At 38.6% G+C, this 16,910-nt stretch overlaps 1 protein-coding gene across 1 annotated transcript in view; it reads right to left on the bottom strand.

The window, feature by feature from the left end:
* The window catches only part of LOC127618383 (uncharacterized), a 58,301-nt gene that overhangs the window by 10,638 nt on the left and 30,753 nt on the right, over window positions 1–16,910 (bottom strand). Inside the window, exons 11-14 of the mRNA XM_052090783.1 lie at window positions 16,771–16,857; window positions 6,890–7,042; window positions 428–557; window positions 292–324 (exon numbers count right to left, since the gene is read on the bottom strand). Coding sequence (XP_051946743.1) covers window positions 292–324; window positions 428–557; window positions 6,890–7,042; window positions 16,771–16,857 — 403 coding nt within the window. The remainder of the gene's footprint in view (window positions 1–291; window positions 325–427; window positions 558–6,889; window positions 7,043–16,770; window positions 16,858–16,910) is intronic.

Consider the following 16,910-nt stretch of genomic DNA (forward strand, 5'->3'; position numbering starts at 1 on the left):
TATTAGAAATTGCTTAATTTAAAATGGTCCCTCTACACTCTATGAATAATATTGTAAGACCTTTATGCATTAATGCTCAAGCAACAGGTTTGTATCTAACGCTATTAAAAATTAAATTGCATATTAAAAGTTGTGTGAAATGCTAAGAACACACACTAAAAACCCTTCTCAAAGGCCAGGGCTGATCTTCTCTCATCAAAAGTGCACAATCAAGCATCACTTTCTCATCACTGAGGTCTATAAACAGTTTGCTGCAGCATCATCGCAAATTGCATCAGATACAAAACGTACCGTCCACCTCTGCTGTCAGGCCTTTAACTGAGGCTGCAAGAAAAGCACAGAAACACACATTCAAAAGGCACTCAATAAAATCAGTCAGAAAAACATCTATTGAATGCTCTTTCAATAATTTTTTTTATTAGAGTACCCCCTGGAACAGTCTCGAATTCCGCAAGCTCAAGGAAAAAGGTGACCAAATGTGGTTCTTGTAACATGATCTGCTCCACTAGGGCATGCAGCAAGGTGAACTTCCGATTGTACCCACGCAGCTGACAGAGCTGGAGAAAAAAGGGGGATAATATGTGTGTTTAAGGAAAAACGTAAATGCTAAATGTGTCATTTTTTCGATGTTCAAGTACACTGTATTTACTTATCATTTAAGTTTATTTTTATTTTATTAATTTTTTTGCTAATTGCAAAATTTTTAAACAGAAATGTATGTGCAGCATAGTTCTAGCGGGAAGACTAGCAGCTGTACATCATCACACCATTAGTTGGGTAACTCCCAGCCAATCACATGTAAGCCGTTGCTTTATAAGTCTGCTCACATTCTATCACATTACTGTTTCAGTGTGCTAACACGGCAACCTCCACCACCCCACCACCACCAGTTGAGTCCCGTCCTGCATGGGTGTAGGCTCCTCGCCCCTGCCTCCTATCTCCGGCAGGATATGATGGTTCCGAGTACAACTTCTTCGGACCGCCAGACGGGGCCGACGCCAAAGAGACATTACTTTTCTGTTTTATATTCATCAAATAAATGTCATCTTAAATCTCACTCAAGTCTGACATTCTTCCTGATAGAAATAAATGGATTTTGTAAATAGTAATGGTATTATTTGAAATAGTGTTTGATGGCAGTTTCCCATAGAATGGCTGGACATTAATATGTTGAGTCACTAATACTACTTTGATCAAAAATAGCTAAAAGAAAAAAATGGTTAAACTGCTGCCAAAGTTTCTTGTTTCCGACCTCAAGACATGCTATGGTTATCACTGTCAACCATTGTGAATTTGGGAGTGACTCCTATTACGTACACACACCTAACCCTAATCACTCGCATATTTAAAGAAGTATAGGTCTCTGTAAAATAATAATGGCCATTTTCCAATCTGTGGTCGTTTTTAAACCGGGATGGGCATTTTTCAACTATCCAATAAAAGTAGGAATCTCAATGTAGTAATCAGTGGGCATTTCCAAACCAGGATAGGTTTTTCTCAACTATCCAGTGAAAGAAGGGAATCTCATTGTTGTAGGGCAAATCATGTACAGCGTTTGTAAAACGCCCATCCCAATTTGAAAATGTCCACTGATTGGGAAACACATTTTTGTTCTACAGAGAAACAAGTCTATATTTAAATGCGGTTGTTTCTCCCAAAATGCCGACAATATTCGATATGTACGGTACAGTTGGCCAGTCATAAATACAAAATAAAGCCTGACTGTCTATTGGAAACTTTACGACATTGCTGGCAGCAAAATCATTGCAAATTTTTATTCAATGTATCGTCCAGCCCAAGTACATGGCTATACAAATCACTATTGGTCACACATTCCCAATCAAATATCCCATCTAACTGGAGGATACTAAATGCAGAGGAGCAGGTAAACAAATATTTATCTTGTTTGTATGCGTTTGGTTTGCGCGCATTTGTGCAAGTTTATGCATACTCATGCATGCAGCAATCTTTGAATAACATTACCTTGCCCAAGGCCAAATAAAGAGATTGGTCTGAAAATTCAGCACCCATGTGCATATTGCCATCTAAAAATGGAAGCGGATAACGTCCTTTAACCGCAGTGCAGCTCTTTTGTTTACATGAGAAAAAACCGTTAACAATTCTCCACAAGGATCTCCTTGACATCTCTAAAGTGCTGCTCTCTCATTAACTGTACGGACACAATGCAAATGCTGTAGAGTATTGCAGCCTTGCATGAGTGTTTTTAAAGACTGAATTTGTACAGTGGGCTATAGGTGATAATGATACAGGAGTGCTCGTCTTGAGTCAGCCAAGTTCCTGTACATAATAAACATAGCTGCAAATTCAAAAAGGTTTCACACTTTCAAGTAGGTTGTGCATAATCGAAGTACTGTAGATTAATAATGTGCTAAACATAAAGGCTTTACTTAGATAGGCGTCAAAAGTTTCTTTGTTTATAGGCTAAGCAACAAAAACAACAACAACACACAAAAAATGCCATTATTGCAAACCTGAAACATACCACATAGACACAATTAAAATTTTAGGTGAGCTATTTCTTTAAGAATGATCATTTCTACTGCTCTCCAATTGAAGTGGTCTATAGAGAACAAGAGAGGGGAACGGTCAAGCTCTCTAGATGTGTTCTTCATGGTAATGTGGACATGGAGACACCAAGCCACTGCAACAATTTCAGCAGCCTATCATTTAAAACACAGGGGCTAAGAGCTTCCTTGTCTAATGTCTTGTCTATTGATAAGTGGCACCATTTGAAGAGTACCTAAAAAAAAAAGCACCCAACAATGCCATAACAAAACAGAATAGAACACAATGGTGTATTAATAAAAAATGGCTTATACATTTCAGTTATGGACACTTAAACATAAAAATAATCACCATTGCTCATAAATAATTCTTATAACATGCATAGATGAACCCTTGTCAATTAACACAGGTGAGTACAATTACCTCAGATAAATCGATCCAGATATTGTAATCAACTCTACATTTGTATTTAAAGAAACAGCCAGAGAGGAAACAGCATATTTAGAAAAACTGTCCCGTACAGTTTTACTCTACATTTTTGAAACAGCTCACTGTTTTCTTCATTCTCCCATGGAGAATTCCTTCTTCCATGAAGGCAGCACAGGTATAGTGCACTCAGACCCAGTACCACCACTCCCTATAAGCAGACTACGCAGTTTGCGTAGGGCACTAATTCCCTAGGGGGGCACCATATTACCCTAGGAGGGCACAAGAAAGTCCACCGGCTGCCCTTACTCGCACATTATACGTTATTCAAGGACCCGAAAACAGTTGTGGAACACAGATGATCGCTTCTAAAGAAATATGAAGGAAGTCATTGTGCATAGTAGGCAAGTGGTAGGTAAATCTTGCCACTGAGGGACCGAGCTTCCAGCACCCTGGCTACACAAATCAATACATATTACCACTGTCAATAATGACGAGGCAAACTGCTAAAATGCCAAAACAAATGTCTGCACTGTGACACTAATGAAATTGGCCACTGCGGCAAACGCATTTTGCAAACGTATATGGATAGCAATGGAAACTGCGCCAAATGTCTAAGGAAGCATAAATCAATAATTTTTAATCTCTCTATCACGCACAGATTGCTTCTCTTTCGTCCAGTACGGTGCCTCATAGTGACTCTAATCGCACTGAGAAATGCTGGTATCAGAGTTATACTGTGAGTAAAATCATTGCAATATATCAATATATGATTGTTTTTGTACCAGTGTTGGGGAAGCTACTTTGAAAATGTAGCTTCCCAAGCTATAAGCTACAAGCTATTCGAAACTGGTCTGTTTGGATAGAGTCGCAGACAGCAGGGAAAGAACAATGCCATGGTTCTCCATCAATTGATAAATTTCCAGCAGCCACACATGTCAATTTCAGACTGCTGAGGCACATTTAATAATCTCATGTGCAACACTTTAAGCCATACTCTCACTACACGATTGTCAGACTACCTGAAATGCTGTAATGCTCACATTACACAACAAGGTTTCTTATCATATGTCGTTGTCTTGTCTTAGCAACACTCATCCTATCGAACACAGCCGAGGAGCACTAATACAAGATTTTTGACCAAGACGCATCCCCGGCCAACAGCGTTAAAAAAAAAAATGCTCAAACAATTCACACAAGAAATGAGTGACCATGAGATTTTACCAGAAATAAATGGTTAGGATCAGCTCGATGTCCAAAAGTGATAACTGATTTTGTCAGAAAAGTGATAACTGACAATGTTTGAAAAGACACTGTGTCTGTTTTGGAAAAAATAAAAAGTTGGAGGTAAATAAAACAGCACAATGTAAAATAGAGTATGCAAACCATATATGTATGTGTTAAAAAAAAAACTTACTTTTTAGTTCATTACAATAAAACATAATTATGATCAAATAGAAGCTTGCCATTCTTCAACAGTACATAAAGATGCATGATAAGATGTGATTGGCTGGAGCAGTTTACTGTTTTCATTGCATCGTTCAATCTACAAGATTATGTGGAGATAATATCAAGCATGGTATGAAAATATCCCAGCATCTGTCACGGCTCAAGACTGGCTCAGATCACGACGCTGACCTGCTCATAATTGACGAGCATCACCGGCCAAAGTGACCACCGGCTTGACGGCGATCCAACGTTTTATTGCAGATCTCTGAAAACTAAAACAACAAAATCTGACCAATCATGTAGTGAGGGCTTGGCTCTATACACATAAATATGCTTCATAAGTGGTTCTGCGCTAACCATCACAGAACCACTTGTGCTAGTGATCTGTATCTCTGGAGCGTGCGCATCAACCCGGCTTCCCTCAATTTCGCAGCATAGACCACAAAACGTACGCAACCCGTTTGAATTATAGCAAGAATCTTTGAATTTAAAGCACTATTTTCAAATAAATAATGGTTGATATTAGGAAATAAACTGGATAATAAATATAAATAAATAGGCTCATCAAATTTTAAAAGGGGGAGAGAAAACTTCCTTTATCTTTATGAATAATAGAATGTCACTTAAAATGTCACCAATTCCTTAAAGGGTAACTAAACCCCTGCTCAGAGTCTGACGCCACCCACTAGCAATATTTGAAAAATGCTGGAAAAGTGGGCAGACCCCAGCGGGGATAGAGGGGACGAACCGCGCGGGGGGGCGTGCACCCGAGACCCATAGTGACGGATTAATTGACAGCTGCTGTCAGACTCTAAAATGGAGAGTGACTGGAGTGACGCAAGTAGCTTTGCCACGGAGCGGTCTTTTGAAGTCGAGGACTTTTTTCCCCCACCTTCACCTGAAGTGGAGGAGGGTGAATTGTCTGTGGACACAGGGCCGGAGCCATATCAATTCGAGCCGCTGGCTCAAACTGCGGTTTTAACTCCCGCATCGCGATCGGCATCCGACGATGCTAGCGAAGCAGCCGCGCAAGGGAGAATGGGGCCAGTGTCTAGCTCGTACCAAGGGCGTGGTGAGCTGGAACCTGCTTACATCAGCTCTCACCGCTTACGTCACGAAGTACCGCAAACAGCCAATAGGAAAATTCAACTGCAGTAGCCACCGTTCAACCTGAAGAGGGCAGCACTCAGACGTTTTTACACCATATATTGTAGAATTAAAACACTTTATACACAAATGTCAAAAAAATTACTTGAATCAATGACCAGTACTAATAAAGCCCCATGCTTACAGATCATTAACTAAAAAAAGCTGGTTTAGGGTTTAGTTACCCTTTAAAGAGACAGTTCCAGTTTTTAGCACATGTTGAACAAATCAATGTAAATACCTGTAAGTACTCTAGTACAAATTATGCAATTAAGCAATGAACATGTAACAAAATATAATATATGCAATATAATATCCCATTTAATTATTAAATACATTTATTTGTTCATTTTTAAAGAGCTAAAATGTGACCAAATGAAAAACTAATAAAATATTATTAGTAAAATTAATATTTTCATATTGTACCTGGTTAGAAGGTCCCCTGTATACTTAACAGCATTAGCTGGGAGAGAATTGATTTCATATGTAAGCAAAAGAGACATTATAACTTAAATCGAGAGCTTGTGAATCGGAATCGAATCGTGAAATCTGAATTAATACTCAGCCCACACTAGGAAAACTAGGAATCACCATATCTGATATAACTGAATTGAAATATATGGATAAACAGCAGAAATTACCTACATTTGCTTAAAAAAGATGGCAAAGTCCCTTGAAGGCTCTGCGAGGCTCAAGTGAATCAGTGAATCATTTATGTGAACTAGTTCATTTACATGAACCATCCGTAAGAGCCGATGCACTAAAAATTAATTGAAGCTACCAACACTAAATATGGGAATTGTTTATTTTAACTGATTCATTTACAGGATTTGTCCGAAATAACCAATTCACCTAAATGATATGGTTATCCTAGCGCTGCATGAGAAAGGACGGTTTAGGTGAGCTTGTTTGATTACTCCCACGGCTCTGTTGCTGTGAGACAAATGTAGCGTTTTAAGATGCTAATGCACTACTCGTTGGAAAATGGAGCTTGTTCATGGAAAAACTATACTATTGGCTAAATTGCTGAGTTACTTTTACGCTAATGAAACATTTTAAGTTAGTACCGTACTAACATAGCTACTTTTGGTTAACTACTCCCCAATGCTGGTCAGCACAGCTCAACAAAGTTTAGATTGTAGAAGGTTTGTTATGTCGTGTGCTGTGGTAAAGCCACGTTGAAGTATATAAAGTCATGTTATCAAAGGAGGAACAAGCATGACCAGTAGACTGACCAGGGGAGAAATGAAAACATTTGTCCTGCATGCGAATGAGAAGTTTGATTAGCCCTTGCTCTCCTCGCCATCCCCCAAAGGGCATTTGCTGGAAGTGTGGGTCTTACCTTAGTTAAGGAAGAGAGGCGAAATCCCTTGGCCCTCTCCTTGCCTGCATTCTGGTTGAGGTAATTGCCCACAGCGAGAAGGTACTCCAGCACGCTGACAAATGACTCACAACCCCACAGCTGCTGGCACATGTGGATCTTCTGGCTAATCAGCTGCAAGACAAACAGAGAGGCCAGAGAGTGTCATCTCCAACTAATCTAACAGCAAACTTTTCCTACCTCTCACTAAACAGCCATAGGCACTTAAGAGCAGCCGGATTTCTCAATGACTGTTGACATTGACAGCTCTTGTCAAGTGTACATCAGAGCCGACACAGGAAGTGTTGTAATTTATTATTTAAAGTTTGAAAGAGAGAGAAAGTTGAATGAGAACATACAGTTAAGGTTAAATTATTCATGTCAGATTGACATATCACAAGTCAAAAAGACACTTACTGGGGTTAAGATGATGGAAAATTATGCAACATGAAAACACATGGGTGGATGACCTTGTAATATTGTAATATAAGACATGTATATTATATCATTAACTGTTCTAACAGAGTCTTAATTTACATTTCTCATTACATTTACACATTTGTCAGACACTTTTATAAAATCAAAATTAGTATATTCAAGATAAACACTCAACGGTCACGTTATTAAGTGCACATGTACATCTATTTATTCATGCAATTATCTAATCAGCCAATTATATGGCAGTAGTGTAATATATAAAATCATGCAGATATGGATCAGGAGCTTTAGTCATCATCCATCACAATGGGGAAAGATCTCAGTGATTGTGGCATGATTGGAGCAAGACGAGCTGGGTTGAGAATTTCTGTAACTGCTGATTTCCTGGGATTTTCACACACAACAGTCTCTATAGTGTAAATGGTATAATGGTGCAAATAAAAAAAAATTCATTGTTGATGAAAGAGGTCAAAGGAGAATGGCCAGACTGGTTCGAGGAGATAGAAAGGCTACAGTAACTCAGATAATCACTCTGTATAATTGTAGAGAGCAGAATAGCATCTCAGAATGCTCAACATGTCGAAACTTGAGGCAAATGGGCTATAACAGCAGAAGACCAGGTCGGGTTCCACTTCTGTCAGCCAAGAACAGAAAACTGAGCTCTCTGTTTCCTGTTCTGACAGTAGTGGTGCCCTGAGGGGTCTTCTGCTGCTGTAGCCCATCCGCCTCAATGTTCGACATGTTGTATGTTCAGAAATGCTTTTCTGCATAGCACTGTTGTAACACGTGTTACGGGTTACTGTCAACTTCTTGTCAGCTTGGACCAGTATGGCCATTCTCCTCTGACCTCTGTCATTAACAAGCATTTTCGCCCACAGAACTGCCACTCGCTGGATGTTTTTCGCACCATTCTCTTTACACTCGAGACTGTTGTGTGTGAAAATCCCAGGCAGTTACAGAAATACTCAAACCAGCCCATCTGGCACCAACAATCATGCCACTGTCTAAATCACCGAGATCATATAAGTTGTGTTTCTTTCCGAAGTCAGTAAAAATAACAATTATAAATAGTCTCATTAAAAGCGGAAACCCCTTTAGACCCTCATGACTGTGTGGGTGAAGTTTTAAAAAAAAATATCACATATTTTGGCATTTATATGAAAAGGCATATTTTGTTCAGGTGAACTGGATTAAGCCCAAGACAAAGTTTGATATTAATTACTCAATTAAAAATGTTTTTTTAAATAAATATATTTGTGGTAAATTGTATATACACATTATATTTTTTAAATGTGCTTTGTGTTGTACTTGTGTTCAAAACTTTGTGTTGACCAACATGATATTCATTTAGGTTTTCTCATTTACATTTTTATTAATAATAGAAGTAACAAGTTGATGGTTCTCTTGTGGGCAAGCCCAAATGTTTTAGCAGAGATAAACCGGTTAGGTTGAGAGGAATAATCGAAAGGTATTGTAAGCTGTTGGAGTTAATTGCCAGAGCTGTTGCGGTATTATTTATTTTCCACTACTGCACTCAATTCTAGCTGACAGTTTATTGAACCCCCACACACACACACACACACACACACACACCTTGATCTGATGTCTACTATCTACAAGACAAAGCATTATGCAGCCTTCAACTCTTGTCAGAATTATCTTAATTACGAGATGAGTGCACATGAATGCCACCACAATGTTGTAATTTCTTGAAAATGTAGACAAAAAAAAATGAAGCCTTAACTTTCCAAGTTAATGTCAATTCACAAATTATGGTGGAAGCTAATTTGCATTTGTCATAATTATGTTTAAATGCATGTAATTGTTTTAATTTTGACTTCAAGGATGTAACCAAACATTCAAGATTGTAACGAAGGTCAAATGTTAGGAATGAATTCATTAATTCATCACTTTTCTGAATATTGGAGATTCCTCATCGTCTATGGTGGTCACGGCCCTATTTGACTGTACAATTAGTTTGTAGCCATTTTGTGCAATGTTGGTGAAGTGTGATAAAGCCTGCCAAAAAATATTTTTTTGTGGCTGTACGAGAATGATACAATTTTGTTGCATTATGCTTACAAAACTTCCTATCTTTGCCAGTCAGATATAAACAGAAATAAATCTGAAGTTCCCCCAATATGTCCATTAATTTCTAAACAAATCCACTTGAACGTGTTACACATCATAATTACAACTATGGGGCTTGTAAGTAGGAACTTCCAGAAGGACAGGAAGGCAAAGCAGTATTAGAACATATGCTCAGGTGCTTCCAACATAACCTTCACTTCATCCACCTTTGAGATCTCACTTTCATTTACACCTGGTGATTCACACTCTTAAAGCAAATTTAACTAAAGATAGCTGAGGTAATCAGGTCTCGGTAGGCAGCAACTTTGCAGAAACCCTCAGCTAAGCTTCTTTGCAACACTCAAAATTAGTATTCTGCTCAGAATTTTTATTTAGTTTGAGATGCTTTGGTTTATGAAATTAAGCCAATAAAGTTTTTGACTCTAAGACTGTATGACTGACTTTCTTCTATGGAGCACAAAAGGAAACAGTAGGACGAATGTTAGACTCTCAATGGTCAAGTTTGGGACAACATGATGATGTCAATGATGACAGAATCCCTTTAATAGAATTTGCTTAGTTATTCCAAACAAAGGCGAATTTGAAATGAGCTTTTTCGGCTTTCAGCCCAGTTTGTCCAGAATTTTCAGTTTCACCCAAGAATTTTCATTTCGGTACATCACTCACTTTCGCTCCCTGGAATTCCTCAGTTTGGCTGCCCTCATGTGTCCTTTGAATGTGAATGCTCCGTTTACTAAGAGCTCACAATGCCAAGACGAGTTAGCATTCGTCAGACAGCTCTGAGACAAAGCACAACACACCTAGATAGCCCTTGAGCGTACCCCACTTTAAGCCAGATCAATTTTCCACCCTAGCACCCAGCCTGTCAGTATGGTGGGTAAACCCACATTAATGTTACTTGTTTAAAAAGTCAACCATGTCAGACAATCCATTGGATTTAAAAGCAGCAGTGGAAACTGAAGCCTGGGTACTTTTAACTATAGAGGCCCTTTTTGTGGGATAAAACTAAAATCTTTGTCCAGTCACAAAACAGTATATATCTTAATATAAATGCTCCTAACTACAGTTTGACCGATGTTGGATTTGGCAGATTCCGAAAACTAAGGTGGTGGGAAAAGGCATGTAACCGATTAATCGGCCGATAGTTTTTACATTTGATTTAAAACAATTCTTAGACTTTCCTTACTTTGACAGGCACAGACACAGATGCTACAAGAGTAAAAAAATATATATAATTTTGATCAGATAAAAGATTTGGTGCATAATATGTGACTTTTAACTCTAAATAAGACCAAAATACACAAGGGATACTTATTTTGAAATGGAGACTTGGCTCCATTAAAATGCTCTATATTTAAATATTTAGCAAATTAAGTTTTTTATAGCCTATATATATTCACCATATGAAGAGTTTTGTATAAATGTATATATACTGTATTCCACCAGATGAGGTTTAATTAGGAATAAGGTTTATTATTATTCACGAGATATTAAGTTAGAGACACAAGTGCTGCCGGGGCACATTTTCATATACACTCATTTTATTTGCATGCCCTCGCTTCAATTTAGATTACTTGATTATCTATTCAAAATAGCTCCTGCCACAGAGGAACACTAAATAATCAAATAAAACAAGTGTAGATCAGTGTAGATTTTTGCCGATAACAGATCTGAGGAGTTCCAAAAGGCAACTATCAGCACCAATTAATCAGAAAAAACGATATATCGGTCTACCACTACTTGTTACCCTTATTGGGTGATTCTCACTAAACCTGTCTGTCTGTCTGTCTGTCTATCTATCCACACACACACACACGTTGTGTTTCCATGTTTTATGGGGACTTTCCATAGACATAATGGTTTTTATACTGTACAAACTTTATATTCTAACCCCTAAACCTAACCCTACCCCTAAACCTAACCCTCACAGAAAACTTTCTGCATTTTTACATTTTCAAAAAACATAATTTAGTATGATTTATATGCTGTTTTCGTCATGGGGACCGACAAAATGTCCCCACAAGGTCAAACATTTCGGGTTTTACTATCCTTATGGGGACATTTGGTCCCCACAAAGTGATAAATACACGCACGCACGCACACGCACGCACACGCACGCACACGCACGCACACGCACGCACGCACACACACACACATGTTGTGTTTCCATGTTTTATGGGGACTTTCCATAGACATAATGGTTTTTATACTGTACAAACTTTATATTCTATCCCCTAAACCTAACCCTACCCCTAAACCTCACAGAAAACTTTCTGCATTTTTACATTTTCAAAAAACATAATTTAGTATGATTTATAAGCTGTTTTCGTCATGGGGACCGACAAAATGTCCCCACAAGGTCAAAAATTTCGGGTTTTACTTTCCTTATGGGGACATTTGGTCCCCACAAAGTGATAAATACACGCACACACACACACACACACACACACACACACACACACACACACACACACACACACAGTACATTCAGAAATTATTCAGAGCCCTTTTTTCACATTTTGTTATGTTGCAGCCTTATGCTAAAATGCTTTAATTATTATTCACATCAGTCTATTTCACAAAACTGAAATATAATATTGACATAAGTATTCATACCCTTTGCTATGACACTTGAAAGTTTGCTCAGGTGCATCCCATTTCTCTGGATCATCTTTGCAATATTTCTACACTTTGATCCACCTGTGGCCAATACAATAGATTGTACATGATTTGGAAAGGCACACATCTGTCTATATAAGGTCTCACAGCTTAAAATGCATAACAGAGCAAAAACCAAGCCATGAGGTCAAAGGAACTGCCTGCAGAGATCAGAGACAGGATTGTGACTAGGCACAGATCTGGGAAGGCTACTAAACATGGGCTTTATGGTAGAGTGGCCTCTCCTCAATGCAAAAAGCCCACTTGGAAGGACTGTGAGAAACAAGATTCTTTGGTCTGATGAAACAAAGATTGAACTGTTTGGCCTGAATTCCAAGCGTCATGTCTGGAGGAAACCAGCTACCACTCATCACCTCATCAACAACAGGAGAATGACCATAAGCACACAGCCAAGACAATACAAGTGTGGCTTTGGGACAACTCTGTGAATGTCCTTGAGTGGCCCAGCCAGAGCTCGGATTTGAATCCAATCGAACATCTTTAGAGACCTGAAAATGGCTGTCCACCAATGGTTCCCATCCATCCTGACAGAGCTTGAGAGGATCTGCAGAGAAGTATGGAAGAAAATCCCCAAATCCAGGTGTGCAAAGCTTGTCACATCACACCAATAAAAATGTGAGGCTGTATATCTCTGCCAAAGGTGCTTCAAGTATTGAGTTAAGGGTCTGAATACTTATGTTAATGTGATATAAAAAAAAAAAAAATAAAAAAAAAAATCACATTTGAAAATCTATCAAAAAAGTTTTTTGCTTTAGCATTATGGGGTATGGAGTGTAGATTGATATGAAACGAATATTTAAATAATTTTAACATTAGGCTGCAACATAACAAAATGTGAAAGAAATGAAGGGGTCTGAATACTTTATGAATGCACAATATATATTACACATAGTACAGTTTCATTGAAGTCATTGGCAATTGCCTCTCACTCCATGATCGCTCAGATTACTACTCGACTACAGCTGGGAGATACAGGAAAATCATACCTGCTCAAGGTGCTAACCTACTGGTGTTTCTGCTTTGGGAGCACAATTCAGATGTAAACATTCAACATGGTGGCTACCGCGCAATACTCAGGGAAGGCCCTGCTCGGACAGCAATTTTTTACACAGAGAAAATTATCTTTAGCAATCTGACGAACACTTGCTTTTCTGTTCATCTCTGCTTGGGAGGCACGACAGATGCAGGTAATCGCTCAATCGTCTCTACATTTCTCGCTCTCAAACACATACAAGCACACACACATACACATCCTTCTTTCTCCAATAACTTGTTAGAAACAGCACAAGCCACCATTACTAGTTGTAAAGTTACGTTTTAAAATTAGCAATGGAGGATTGGGCGCATCTTTTGAACTAGCAGTGGCAAACCAGACGTAACACGCTAGTTGACTGTTACGCTCTCTCCTATGGTAAAAATGTTTGTTTTTTTTACCATAGGAGGTTTTTATCTCAGTATTGAAGATTTCTGCTCTGATGTTATGACGAGCTTCCCACCCCCGAAAAGCCGGTCGCGCCACTGAAGAAGCCAGTCCCTACGTGACTCAAAGTGATTATTAAATTGCAAAGGCTGCTATTTAATTAAATTAGTATGTACTCTGCTACAAAGTGAATTTGCGCACTGCTCACTGTCATCTGCTTCAAACAGAGTGCTCAATGCTTATGACAGTGATTCCTGAATGAACCAAGGAGGTTAAAAGTTACGTGCAGCTGACTTCGCACAACACTGTCTCCATACATTCACAAGTGCTCACATTTGCATTGCACCACTCATAGGATATAACTTGATTTTAATTTGTGTGCTGAATGCTTACGTAATGACATTTGTTGTCAGATGGTATCAGTTTTTGGTATAGGAGCATTTTTACAAGTATGAGTACCAGTACATGAGCATGGTATCGGACCCGATACCAATACCAGTATAGGTATCGGGACATCCCTAGTTAAAAGGCCTTCTCAAAAGTAGGCACCCACAAATTGACAGCACAGTTGCGTTCAGGTATGGGTCAGTTATTGTAAGGAATTCCTACTTTTTACAATCCATACAATTCCTGATGGATAAAGTTAACCGCCGGCCTACATTTTTTTTCTTGTTTTACTTGGAAATACAACACAATATGGAAGCAAAATGGGTTGCGAATGCTGTTTCATGTTGACATCGTTGAAACTAAATTTTGATTAGCTACATCAGGCTAAATGTAGCAAGCGCTGTCAAACAAAACTCTATTCGCAATAATAGAACTCAGAACTGCAGGTCCATTTCCGACCATATCAGCACACACTTGAGTACCACTTTCAGCGTCTTTATTTCAACTGAGCAGATCAAGGTACGCAAAACAGCGAAATCAGCTAAAATATCAGTCTCAGTCTAAAATATCAAAATCTCCTGAGGCGAAAACATAAGCCCTTTCTGTCACCTAAATGCTGAATCAAGTGTATTTTATATGTTGTAAAACACTGATAACCTCAGACAATTCCCCAACACTTCTTTTGCCTGATCTATAGACCTACAGCCTTAAACTGACATCCCCTCGACCACTAACTTTGGTAGTTCATCTGTTCGCACAGAGATTAATGTCACCTCTTTCGATCCCTTAAGAAGACTGTACATTCGTTCATTAGATAGATGTAAGGGCACCAAGTGAACTTCACATCAGAGAGGAATGCAGGTGGATTGAAAGTACAATAGGGATTTTAAGCTTTTTATTTTTTCTGGCTCACAGGTAGAAAAAGCCATCAGAGTGCTTTTTGGGCTACGTCTCCCCCTGTCCAGCACTACCTCTCTCTAACTAATAAATGACTTGAAGGACTTAAAGGAAATTTTCCATTAGAAACCCTTTCAGCCCACTCTAAGTGCTGATTCTTTGGAAACTGAGCCCCTGTGTATAAATGCATGATCCTTTTTTTTTTTTTTTCTAAAGTCCATTTCATTTATTTTTTCAAGTGCCTTCTGTCTTCCAAGATTATCTTTTGCATTAGTAAATTAGCTTTTTATTCTTTTTGTTTATTTTTTTCCACTCTATGCCTCAGGAGCCACCTTTGAGAAGCGTCAATACAAATTTCCTCGCGGCATACCAAGAGACTTGAGTTCACATGAGATTGTTTTTCCACAAACAAACTTTTCATTTTTCTTTTCTGTCAATCATAATCACTAGTGCAGTTCGGTGCTAACTGCAAAACAAATGCCACACAAATAATCTCTTACGCACACACAGATATGCAAATGAATGTGCACACACATATGCTGTTTATCATAATTTAAAAGACTTAATGGATGCATCTAAACAGCTTCTCTTTCTGGTATGATCTGAAATAAATGCATTCCATTTTAGGGAGCATATTCTAAATGTGGCATATATGTAAGTCATTTTGGAGTTCTGGAGTTAATTTTAGTTTTTTTTTTGACCATGTGTAAATTAGTTATTTTAGCACTCTGATAGTCTAATGCAGCAAACAAAACTATGAAAATAAAAAAAAGTTATTGTGGGCGACCAGAGTTCAAATCTGGCTTAAATATTTGCAATACTGGAAGGCCACTTGTCCACTCAGATTGAGGCAGAAACATACTCTACGCAAGTACATTACAGACGGTTCATACAGGGCGCGGCCAGAAGGGTAGCATGGGTGGCAGCTGGCACCCTAAAAATTAGCTTTGCCACCCCACTTGCCACCCCAACTCAGACCCGCTTGCATTCTGGAAACGGAGCGCAACACGCGTCCATGTCACGCGTGGTCCTTTACAACGCCCCCCCCCCCAGTCAGACGAAATTAATAGATATCACCCCTTACTCGACTCTTGCCACTACTTTGCCACCCCTTGAAAAAATCCTGGACATGCCCCTGAGTTCATAAACACACCATTGAACATAATTGGCCTAAATTCCACAGCAATCCATTTTGCAACTGAATTTGTCATTTTGTCCAAGATAGATTTATTATAAGAACTTTTCTAAGGATGCGTCAATATGTGTCAGATGGACACTTATAGAGCATCTCACTTTGTTTGTGTTGTGTCAGAAACACAGTGTTTTTAGGTCGCTGTCAAGTTAAACACTGTTTGAAACTTAGAAAATCACGTCCGACATCCCTGCACAGTTTTTGAATGCAAGAACGCCTGAGTGCGGTTTGTTCTCTGTGCAGCTGTGCATTGCCTACACAACTGAAGTTTCACTTACTGCCCCCTACTGAAAACAGGTAGTACTTCATTTTTAAATTGCTCCAATTGCAGTAATATTCCTTATTACAGTTAATTCTATAAATTATACAGGGAACCTTGCTACATTATGAAAAAAAATATTTTTATCAACAGAGCCTAATAATCATCCCAAATGTGAAGTTAAATTAAATGTAAAAGATCGATCTTGGGATTTCTAAGAATCTATATTGGGATTTTTCGAATGAAGATCACGATTAATCAGTATATACACGTGCGTGTGCATCAATTATACACACACACACACACACACACACACACACACACACACACAATACATTGGAGTGCAAACATTATCACATTTATCTCATTTATATTTAGTGTAAACAACCTTTGCAGAAAAGTTCAGAGAAAAAGAGAGTGAAAATGCATATAAAACAGAGGGAGGCAGACACAAGCATGAGACAAAGGTGCATATGAAGTGTTTGTAATGCGAGACTGACCGGTGTGAGGTCTTCCATACAAATGGGGAGTTCTCGTAACGTGAGCATTAGGTCCAGACAGCTGCTGAGGTTCGGGATGTTGCACATCTGAGGAACATATATTATAAGACAGTCTGCTTTACACAAGCTTTAAACAAACA

The sequence above is a fragment of the Xyrauchen texanus genome, chromosome 25, assembly GCF_025860055.1.
Source record: "Xyrauchen texanus isolate HMW12.3.18 chromosome 25, RBS_HiC_50CHRs, whole genome shotgun sequence".
Taxonomy (NCBI): Eukaryota; Metazoa; Chordata; class Actinopteri; order Cypriniformes; family Catostomidae; genus Xyrauchen; species Xyrauchen texanus.